The sequence below is a fragment of the Xyrauchen texanus genome, chromosome 19 (assembly GCF_025860055.1).
Source record: "Xyrauchen texanus isolate HMW12.3.18 chromosome 19, RBS_HiC_50CHRs, whole genome shotgun sequence".
Lineage (NCBI taxonomy): Eukaryota > Metazoa > Chordata > Actinopteri > Cypriniformes > Catostomidae > Xyrauchen > Xyrauchen texanus.
This window is the reverse complement of record NC_068294.1, coordinates 39409984-39422106: the sequence shown is the minus strand read 5'-3', so window position 1 is coordinate 39422106 and position 12123 is coordinate 39409984. Positions and strand designations below refer to the sequence as shown.

The window sequence follows — 12123 nt, the reverse complement described above, 5'->3', positions numbered from 1 at the left end:
ATGAACTACTCACCTTTGTGTGGCACTAATGGAGTAACGTATGCAAATGAATGCATTTTGTGTGCTGCAATCAAGTAAGTTTCATTGAGACTTTAAACTCTTAATTAAATACTTACTAAAAAGTCTGGGTTACTTTAAGATCTCACGATACTTTAGGGCAAAATATGTATTTCTTTAATGTTTTTAATTATTCTATTTTAGGTCATCACATAAAAACATCTTCATCCTGAAGCCAGGCGAATGTTGAATAAAACATCTGCATTCGTGTCACAAGAATGCCACCAAGTTTAACTGTACTTGGACTCCCATTTATGGCCTGAATGTGTAACAAGTTAATCCATAAATAAATATTGTCATATTGAAGATGTTTGAAGCAACAACAACCAAAAAGAGCCTGTGTAAAAGACTTGTCACCCAATAAAATTATTTTAAAATCAGTCGTAGTATGTCTTTGTTTTTATTACTAAAACACGTTATATTTCAACTGTAACTATTTTTATACATGTACTGTAACTTGCTTCACTGGTATTCCTTGAACAGCTCTTTTTCATTTGGGGTGAACCATCCCCATATGAGCAACATCTGTAAAAGGGATTTTGTAATGCATTATTATTATTCTATTATAAGTTTTAGTTTAGGTGATTTTTGCCTTTGCTTTACTTGGGAGTCCATATACACAATGCATTTTGTGATGTGCCGTGTTTACCTCTAGATATAAGTGCGACAAATTTCCAAACCCTTTAACTGTCATAACACAAGTCTTATTTTTTCACTTTATCACAGCAATCAAATTAGCAAACAAATACAAAACAGCTCATTTTTTCCTTTAAAATAACAAGATCACATTTGTAGCCCTGTGTATTAAAGGAATAGGTTACACAAAAATTTAAATTCTGTCATAATTATATTCACACTCATGTTGTTCCAAATTCATCGAATGAATGAGCTTCTCTCACAGCGCTCATGAACGCACAACGGACGTCGAGACTTTATATTAAAAATTTCACAAGAACTTCACTCAATAGTCACATGGACTACTTTTATGATATGTGCAGATACTTTAGGCCACGGGTCGAGCCCAGCCAAACATGCAAGCTTACAAATGAGGCAAAAGTGTCTTAGAAGCAACACAAAATTAAGTGGCTGCTTTAGAAAATTTCCTTTAATGACACATTTGCTTTTTCCACACTATCGATTAGGTTTAGGCATTGGTTAGGGCTGTCACGATTAGCTGAAGATTAATTGTCAAACAAATAATTGCGATTATAACGATTAATCTGTTTTAGGGCTATGATGATTCATTGTCTCTTTAAGGCTTTCACAATTAATTGTCATATAAATTGTCATTTCTTAAGGTGCATGTGCGCTTCATACACATTAAGAAGTGATTTTTACATATTTATCTTCAAATATATAAATAAAAAAATAAATAGGGGTATATGATTTCCTTTTAAGATTTTTAAAAATGTAAAAACTATGTTTTAAATATTAAAATATGTCTCTCTTTTTGGTCAACTTGACTTTCGGTCAATTTTACATTTACGCTGTTGTTTTTGGAACTCATATATTTTATATTTAAAAAAAGAAATATACATTTGTTATGTATTTTTATTATTATTATTATATTATATTATGCAATAGCCAAATATATGGCTATTTTTTTTCAGAGTTTTAATGCTCTTTGATAAAACCCATGCTTCCATGTTTCTCATAAAACAAAACCTTTGAGATTTTATTTAATAATTTGATCACTCCACAGAAATAGATTAAGCATGTGTGTCTCCTCCTCTGTGTCACTGCATGTCAATAACACAGCATGTATGAACCTGTTATGACCAGGAATATTTGCCATTACACAATAATTTAAAGTGAAGCTGAAGCACTTTGCGTTTACTATCAAAGTTGATATATTTATTTTGTATTTCCATGGGACTTCTGCGCAAGCCATGCTGACAGCGTTCACACATGAGTCTTCAGGACAGGAGCTGCTCGGAGTTCAAATGAATGACACACAAATGCATGGTTTATGGCATTTATATATTTGCTTAAAATTCCCTTATTTGGGTATTAAAATGCTATTGGGATTTTAAGTGCATAATAATCATGGTTATCTCAAATAACCGGGGTTAGATCACATAACCACGGTTAGACGATTATTTTATAATCGCGACAGGCATAGTGTTGGTTAAGGGTAAGGATATCTGCTTTGTTCACCTCTTATTTAAACACTATTGGTTAGGTTTAGGTTAAGGTTTTAAGTTAGGGAGGTCCGTTTTACTCATTAAAACATCCATTAAACATTCACCTTAAAAATCTCGTCTGATTACGACACCATTACACTCGCTTTTGGCGCCCCCCTCTGGACATTTCACTGGAAAACTGCAGCAAAACGTCTAATGAAGCACGTAATTTCATTTAGCTAAAATGTTGCCACGGTCAAGTAATTTTCATGAGATCAGGCAACTTTCTTAAGCTTTAAAGTGAAGCACTATCAACTGCCTTTGTATTGAAAAGACGGATCGATATATTCATTAAAACATCTCCTTTCTGTTAAAGAAAGTGGGTAAATGACAGAATTTTCATTTTTGAGTAAACTATCCCTTAATTTCCTTTCTTTTTGCATGTCCAGGTCCCTTTAAATTATGTTTTTTTTATTATTATTATTAATAATACCTTTACAAAACATCCCAGATATGATTGTCTAATCCATTAGGTGCTGCTTTAGGAAACACAAAATATAAAAGGCACTAATAATATCTGATCAAAATTGGCATCAGACAAACCTTTGTTAATACTCGTAAACCACGTCTTAATGTACGTTTGGCTTCAGATTTTTTGTATGATAAAATATGAGTTGAGAGAAATATGGACAAGAGCGTAATGCTACACAAATCAAAGCTACATACAAGATATTAAACCACAGCTACCAAGTTTTCTGCTGAATCCTTTGTTATAGTCCCTTCATGGCCTGTAGGTTTTGATGACGTCCTTTATGGGTCTCCGACAGATGGGACAACACGCATTAATCTGTCTCTTGAGTCTCAGTCCGCAGTCATTACACAAACACATGTGTCCACACGTATAGATGACCGTGTCCACTTCCTGATCAAAACAGACTGTACACTCACTGTTCTTGTTGCCCAACGGTATGTCTGATGAGGAGAGGGTGGGTGAGACAGGTGGACTGAGGGGAGAGCTGGGAGCCGTCACTGAAAAATAACACATTAAAAACATCATCCACACGCTTTAGGGTAAAAACTAATTTATATTGTTGTTACACAACACTAACAATGTTAAAACAAAGACAGAAAGTATCATAGGTTTGGAACAACATGAGGGTGAAGTTGAACTATCCCTTTAAGACTGACCGAGAGAGGACTCAGAAGCCGATGAGGATCTGTTGGCACTGAAAACCAGATCAGAGTCACTGTCGTCAGGTGTTGATCCCTGAGACACTGATGGGGAGGTGGGTGGACTGGCCTGCAATGTTCCTTATAAAGAAAAAGAATAACATTTATTACTCTGGACATCTGTTGTTAATAGAACAAAGCTAATTGTGCAAACTACAGTTTGTCTTAAACCAGGGGTGTTCAAACTATGGCCTTTTAATAAACAGAAAAGAATTTGGCCCACTATTGAGAAATGAATTGAAATTCATAGTGTGATCACTGGATGTCACTATTACATACAAATTCTTCCACTGCAAAAGAGCCCAACAAGAATTGGGAAAACCCCAGACAATGAACAAGAGCCATCTTAAAGGTTACTTTTAATATCAGCGGTGATATGATCTTTCCCAGTATAGCTTTTAAGTATTAATGTAAAATGTCTGTACTCCATGATGTGATGTTATGACTTAAAAAAGTGCTTTTGTCCTGTTTTACTCAGTGATTTTTTTCCTTATGAACTGTATCTAACAATTAAATTAAATGGGTCATCAAATTTTCCTTTATATTTTAACATATAAGAGGTCATTCTACTATAAAAACATACTGTAAATTTCAGAAATCAAAACCTAATCCCCAATGCATAAAAGATGTATTGAAACCAAGCTGCAAAAACAATTTGTGCAACTTCCCAATGTCACTAGGGGGCTCATTCATTCATGAACACCTCTACAGCAAAAAACATCAACACCTACTTTACATATTTCACCCATAGCCCCGCCCACTAGCGCTCAGTTCGTAAACTGGGAGAGAGAGAGCAGGGCAGACAGGCCTAGTGTGGCCTACTAACTATTCCTGAACACAAACGCAGACCCATCTGGACTATTTTTATTTATTTTTGTATAAAAACATGCACTAGACAGACATCTTTGACCGTTGTCATGTATTTCGTGCCACTTTTAAAAGCAGCAGTGTCAAGTTACAACTCTGAAACCTCCCTTCTGTTTCATCAGCTGCTCTTGATCTTGCTGTTTTGAGCACAAACGTGTTCTGGACACCTTACTGTGCTTTTTTAAAATGGTTGGTGTATGTAAACATGCACTAGATGGACGTCTTTGACTGTTTTGATTAATTTCTGGCGATGTGAGCTTCAGTGCAAGATGATATCTGTATGTGTGTGCATCTAGTTCATTGTGTTTTGGACTACATACACTCACCTAAAGGATTATTAGGAACACCTGTTCAATTTCTCATTAATGCAATTATCTAATCAACCAATCACATGGCAGTTGCTTCAATGCATTTAGGGGTGTGATCCTGGTCAAGACAATCTCCTGAACTCCAAACTGAATGTCAGAATGGGAAAGAAAGGTGATTTAAGCAATTTTGAGTGTGGCATGGTTGTTGGTGCCAGACGGGCCGGTCTGAGTATTTCACAATCTGCTCAGTTACTGGGATTTTCACGCACAACCATTTCTAGGGTTTACAAAGAATGGTGTGAAAAGGAAAAACATCCAGTATGCGGCAGTCCTGTGGGCTGAAAATGCCTTGTTGATGCTAGAGGTCAGAGGAGAATGGGCCGACTGATTCAAGCTGATAGAAGAGCAACTTTGCCTGAAATAACCACTCGCTACAACCGAGGTATGCAGCAAAGCATTTGTGACGCCACAACACGCACAACCTTGAGGCGGATGGGCTACAACAGCAGAAGACCCCACCGGTACCACTCATCTCCACTACAAATAGGAAAAAGAGGCTACAATTAGCAAGAGCTCACCAAAATTGGACAGTTGAAGACTGGAAAAATGTTGCCTGGTCTGATGAGTCTCAATTTCTGTTGAGACATTCAGATGGTAGAGTCAGAATTTGGCGTAAACAGAATGAGAACATGGATCCATCATGCCTTGTTACCACTGTGCAGGCTGGTGGTGGTGGTGTAATGGTGTGGGGGATGTTTTCTTGGCACACTTTAGGCCCCTTAGTGCCAATTGGGCATCGTTTAAATGCCACGGCCTACCTGAACATTGTTTCTGATCATGTCCATCCCTTTATAACCATCATGTACCCATCCTCTGATGCCTACTTCCAGCAGGATAATGCACCATGTCACAAAGCTCGAATCATTTCAAATTGGTTTCTTGAACATGACAATGAGTTCACTGTACTAAAATGGCCCCCACAGTCACCAGATCTCAACCCAATAGAGCATCTTTGGGATGTGGTGGAACGGGAGCGTCGTGCCCTGGATGTGCATCCCACAAATCTCCATCAACTGCAAGATGCTATCCTATCAATATGGGCCAACATTTCTAAAGAATTCTTTCAGCACCTTGCTGAATCAATGCCACGTAGAATTAAGGCAGTTCTGAAGGCGAAAGGGGGTCAAACACAGTATTAGTATGGTGTTCCTAATAATCCTTTAGGTGAGTGTATGTGCATTTTATTCGGCTTATATCAGCGTGGATTGCTTGTGAACCATTAATAATACAATTAAAGCTTTGCAAAGAAACTGTTATTGAAGGATGGGAAAGTTAAAAACACTTCTGGACCAGATCGCAAAACCATAAGTACCCAGTTTCATACATCAGTATTTAAAATGTCATGATTGTTTAATAGTTTATGGTGCTGCTGTGCTTGAGTGAACAGTTTCATATATGTGTTAGATGTGCTTTATGTGTAAACCCTGACATGTAGTTTTATAATAAGTTTGGTTGATTATGATTATATATTACTTATTTATGACTGTTTTGGTGCAAAGAAAAAACTTTACTATCATTATAAGTGGACCTCAGGGAAGATTATACAATGAAAAAAAAAGAGTATGCCATGACCCCTTTAAATTAAATTTTAATTAAATTATATTAAAAGCTGTCAGATTTGCACATATGATAGTTTACAAACATTCTGAATCCCATAGAGGCCATGCATTATTAATATTTTCCTGTTCTATTTTCTTGAAATCAGGACTTATTCAACATCACTGTATACATTAACAGTGTTATTAGTGAATAAATGAATAAATATATATAATTTCATTAATGTAGCCTATTATAACCACATTAAGTTTTTAGGTTATGTTTGTTTTGAGGTATATGCTACTCTTAAAAGATGACAAAATCCTTTTTTATATATTTCATGTAATTATTTCAAATGTAGAAATGCAATTAAAATTAAGTCTTTTTCTTCAGGGAAAATGGACCAAAAACGTTGATGATTTTGATACATGGTCTAATTAACGTTACTTTACCTGCATATTTGCTAATGATTTTTACGTGGCTCCTTGTACATATCGTGGCTACTTCCTGGTGAATTTAACACTATGACTTTTTTATTCACTTTCACACAAAGCACAAGTAAACGGCAGACTATCGGCTCATCAGTTTCCATTACATAACCAAATCCTGTAAAGCATGCGAGTCGACACGAGAGCCGAAGGTGTCAAAGAAGCAACACAAAATGATGTGCATTTTTCATCTCACATATGATTTATGACACTATTTGTTAGGTTTAGGTTTAGGATAGGGAGGAAGGTTTGTTGATTTTGTTGACCTCGATAGAGGATTAACCTTAAAAACTTCATCTGTTTGGAAGAACATTTAAATTGCTATTAATTTAACTGCCACGAAACATGTAATGAGCCATGTAATATCATTTTGCAAAAATTTTGATTTTGCTTAATATTCATGAGATTCGTAAGGCTGAATCTATGTCCAATAAAATGTTCTCTACAAATGAGAATGTCCCTTTCCCTAATATCACCTGAGTCTGACTAGCAATTGAAAGTATTGAATCATGGTTCACACCTGTAATGTAAACGAAAGGTTATTAAAAAAAAGAGCCCTTCAATCTTTCCTGCTTCAACTTCCTGTTTCAATAGTAAACACATGAAACACTGCACTTCTCAATCCATTTCATGTCTTGAAAAATTGTATTTACACTTTACAAGCACATCCAAGAGCAAAACCTGTCATTCAAACCCACATAATAAGCAGTAAAAAAACAATGTAATGATGGCAAACTAGTGGCATCTAGCCTTGTTTAAGTACAACATCCATGTGGGCTTATTTTTGCGAAATGTGGCCCCCAATAAAAAATAAAGGTTTGGACACTGCTGACTTAAACTGAAAAAAAGAAGAAGAAAAAAATAGCACAATGTCAAACTTAATATCTTCTCAATATTAAAGAATGTGTAAATAAAGTAGGCTATGTTACATAAGCAGTAATTAAAGATGACAGAATATTCCACACTCCATTCTGGGCAGGAATACCACATTCCATTTTTGCTAAAGGGATCATATGATATTAATGTGCACAAACGTTTTCAGCTGCCCCATGGTGTGAGTTTTATTTCTTAAAAACATAATGTTTTGAGTGTGTGCTCATCATCAGTTAGAATTAAGTGGATTGAAATGAAAGGAACTTTGAAAACTGTTAATGCTGTTATGAATCATATAATTGGACTAAGGGGGAATTATTTTGGAGCACTGGAATAAGAAAAGTGGTATGGTGAAATAAAGCTGTCTGTAGGACATATGTTGGAATATATGTCTAAGGGGAAGAGGAACACTGGTAGAAAAACAGTGTATGATCTATTTTGTCCAGCAGTGAAGGCGCTATATGTTGAAATGAGCTCACTGTCACTGGCTCATACACAATTAGGTCATTCTAAAATTGCAGTGGCATATGTTGTTACCAGGGCTGGACTGGTAATCTGGCATACCGGACATTTTCCCGGTGGGCCGACGCACTTTGGGGCCGATCAGGGGCCGACTGGCCATCGCGAGAACCGAGTGGGCCAGTGGGCCGGCCGCTAAATAGGCCGAATGGGCCGCAATAAACGAATGAGCCGTCGAGTAATGCAGAACGGACCACAAAACAGCGCCGCGATATTTAGAAAAGTTACTCACTTAAGTAAAGCAAAAGGCTGATATTTAAAAATTACTACACTACTACAGTAAAACAATGGTTAATTTTACTGGATCAAACCTTTCTCTCAGTATCCCCGACCTTCACTGTGATCAAACGGAAATGTGAGGTGAGACATGGGAAAAAGTGGGATAAAAGGTGGGATTCGAACCCGGATCATCAGCATGCCAATGCATTTTCACACTGTTGTAACACCCTGAGCTACAACATCGACATGCTGGGTTGCAGTTTATCATAAACTACTGTGTTTCCATCAAACTATTGGAGTGCAAATTGTCACTCCATTCTCTTAACCAGTTCAAGGTCACCTTCATTTTACCAGGAGTGTACCCCAAAGACATTTGGTGTGGCTGTCTTGAGCTTGGTCTCAGCAATGGTGGGCCAAGTTATTGTATATAGCCTTTGCCAACAAGATGGGCTATTTGCATACATGCATAATATACTGTATTTATATAAAAGTACAATTAAATATATTATAATAGTAAAATATAGTATTTACATAACAGAAGGTAAAGTTACATTAACTGAATATTATTAATTCATATAAAATAACAAAAACAACGTATGCACTTTTTTATATTAGTGGTGATATGGTCTGTCCAAAATAGTTTTAAAATGTCAATGTTAAATGTCTGTTTCCTAGAAATTAGATTTTATGACCTAAAACAGAGTCCTGTTTTTTTTTTTTGTCCTGTTACACTTACTGGTCTTTTCCTGCTCCAATGTATCTACAAATCAAATTAAATAAAATACTAAAACAAATAAACCATTCAATAATATTTTGATACGTAGGAAGTAACATCATTTGGACACTTTCTATAGCAAGGCGGGAAGACAAGTACATTACATCATTCCATTTGTTTGAAGTTTGTGTAGTTTCTCAGTTTATTGATGCTTGTAGGGGTTGACTGCATGTGTCAGGCTCAACCATTCAACCCTGTTACCAAAGTTTTTGTAAAAGAAAATGATCTTCTACTATTAATATCTACAAACCAACATTTGTTCCAATCTATCTAGCCCCAGTGGAGTGATTTTGTAAATACATACCTAGTATCCTGAGTCGGTTTACGGCCCCGTGCAGTGTAAAGAAGGCCCATAAAACTTGAGACGAGTCGACACAGAGCAGACGACCACGTGCTCCTCCATTAATCCCGTGATGTACCTCCCCATTGGCCAGAAGAGTAAAGCTGAGCACATCGCCCGCCGCTGGCACAGGAAAACCCCTGTACACCACCCAGTACTCCTTACGGTCTAGAAGAACTTCCGGGTCAGCAGGAAGCTCGCCTGCATTTAGGGTGCCTGGATCACAAGAAGTCATACCAAACAGAAGCGCCCCAAAATATGGCAAGCCGAGATGGCCGACCTCCACATAAAGAGTCTCGCCCACTCGAACGGGCCTGTCGCTGAACATTAGAGTTCTGCTTCTGTTCAGAAAGTGGGTACACGCAACTGTGCGGTCATTAGAGAGGACCACGTCAGGGCCTCGCACCGGGTGAAAGTGTAGGTCAGTGTCGAGGGGCAAGGAGAGGCCACGGACTGCTCTCTGGGCGGTGAAGGCGTTGGATGGGGTGGAAGATGTGGAGCAGCAGGGGATGAGCTGGTTGTAGTTGCGGAGCTGTAGCGTGGCAAACTTCGCCGCGGCGGCCTGGTTGGTCTCCAGCTGGTTGTTGTTGTAATTGGCCGAATCATGGTTGCTCTGGGGCAGATAGGCACTAAGTCGAGTGGTGCTCAGATTATTCGCGCCCACGCTCTCAGCAAACGTACTCTCTGAGAGAGGAAAGAGAGGTCAGTAACTCCTTACAGATTAAAGCATATGAAGGCACTTTAAATAATTTTGCAAACAACAAAAGTGCATCTGATATCTCAGTGACAAATATTAGAGGGTGATTCTCACAGTAACCAGTCTGGTTATGGAAGTAAGAATCCCATTCATTTTTGTCATAGGCAAATTAATTATTAACGATAACTTAATAACCTTTAAAGACAGACCTACCATGAGCTCAGAGGTTGTTCATTGATGGTATATGCTTCTGTTGAAGCCATCAGACCTTTTTCAACTTCATTTTTTTACAATCGTGTTTAATAATTCCTGGTGAAGGACTACATATGATCCAGAAGGGAAACGATCCACCAATCAGAGAATCACTCTTTCAAACTCCCCTACTTATATATTTGTATATAACTGAACATTTTGCAATAAAACTGCAATACATCTAAACTTTTAATCAACTTTTAATACTTGAATTGAACAGTTTTATGTATTTCAATCATTTTTAATTCAATTACGTCATTCGCAATGCTTCACGGGATTGCAGTTCAGTCCCTCATTAAAGCCATTAACTACACAGTCTTTTACATTTTTGTCAGATTTTCAAGTACTTTTTTGCTTCATATGAAAGTTTGTGATGTGCTTCACCTCAGAGCTGGTTGATTCATGGCTTAGAATGTGTTTATAAAGGTTTCAATGAAATCCCTATGGAAATAATTAATGGGAAAAATACTTCTTGAACAAAGATGGCTGAAAATGTGGTCTGGCATTGTTGTGCTCTATTGTCCAGGTCATATTTCACCCAAAAATAAAAAATAAAATATATACAGTATATTATAGATATATATATATTAATTCATTTTAATTGAGAAAAACAAAGCCTAATTTTGATCACATTTAAATAAGGGATAATATAGAGTAAGCTGCTCATTACTTTCAAATCAAACCCTGATAGGGTGCAAAGTTTACTTTGTAGGGGTTTATTTTGCGATAATGAGCAGCTTACTGTACCATTATCCTTCTTATTACATAGCTACTTTCCAACTTAACAAATAAATGGACATGAAATACATTTGAACTGTTGAGTTGAAATAAGAAGAGAAGAAATTAGAAGAAAGAGACAGAAGGAATGATAAAAGGGACATAAAACTATAGGAAAATCTGTTGCTTGAGAAAACACTCAATAATACATTTTAACGGTAAATAAATTAAAATATTTCATTTGAAAAAAAAACTCAATTTAATATTGTTTTTTTGTATTATTTTAAGTTGTACAGTACATTTGTAAAGTATAATTATAAGTATACATCATGGTCGTACTAAATTTGTTGTACATACAGAATTTATTTCATGCTGATTGTCCAGCACTGTCCAGACACAATGATTTTCATTACTGCATTACTGTAATGAGAATTTGGTGGTGAATGTGCTTAACTGTCATGTCAAAAATAATATTTCTTCTTTTGATTTTGGAGTGAAATATGACCTGGACATTTCAATATGAGATTCATCCCAGGTGTCAGGATTAAAGTATATTATAAATTCAAAGGTTTCAATGCAATATACAATGTTCTCTTCCCAAATTTCAAAGGTTAGTAAAATTGCAATATTGATCTCTGTTAATCAAATAACTCCGAGTATGTTCTTTAGAGATATTTTGTCAGAGAAGCACCATATTTAATTTTCCCTAACAAGGCTGTTAGACTTAAGAGTCACTTCAATGTAGGTCTGAAATGATTAGTTGACATTATTGGCTATGTTGACGATAAAAAATTGTCGACAAAATGTTTTGTTGTCAAACTGTGGTTTGATCTCATTAACGTAAAACGAGATCACATTAAACTCTAATGATGGCGCGGGAGCAGAACTGCAGCTTGCATCTGACTCCGACTGCATGTCGAGCATCTTTAAAGGAAACACCCCGACGTTACATCTTTAATGCTGTTATATTAAAATATCTAAAAATACTTTAAAAAAGATGCATTCAGCTGAGAAGCAGCATAAGATATTTATACTTGTATACAAAATACACTTACTGTATAT

General features: G+C 36.5%; 1 protein-coding gene across 2 annotated transcripts in view; it reads right to left on the bottom strand.

Annotated features, from left to right (window-relative positions):
• Window positions 1-247: 247 nt before the first annotated feature.
• Window positions 248-12123, bottom strand: part of LOC127659877 (E3 ubiquitin-protein ligase NEURL1B-like) — a 58465-nt gene continuing 46589 nt past the window's right edge. For both annotated transcript variants that reach the window (XM_052149834.1, XM_052149835.1), the window contains exons 3-5: window positions 9360-10079; window positions 3369-3491; window positions 248-3209 (exon numbers count right to left, since the gene is read on the bottom strand). In XM_052149834.1, the coding sequence (XP_052005794.1) occupies window positions 2962-3209; window positions 3369-3491; window positions 9360-10079 (1091 nt within the window). In that variant the 3' untranslated portion in view covers window positions 248-2961. The remainder of the gene's footprint in view (window positions 3210-3368; window positions 3492-9359; window positions 10080-12123) is intronic.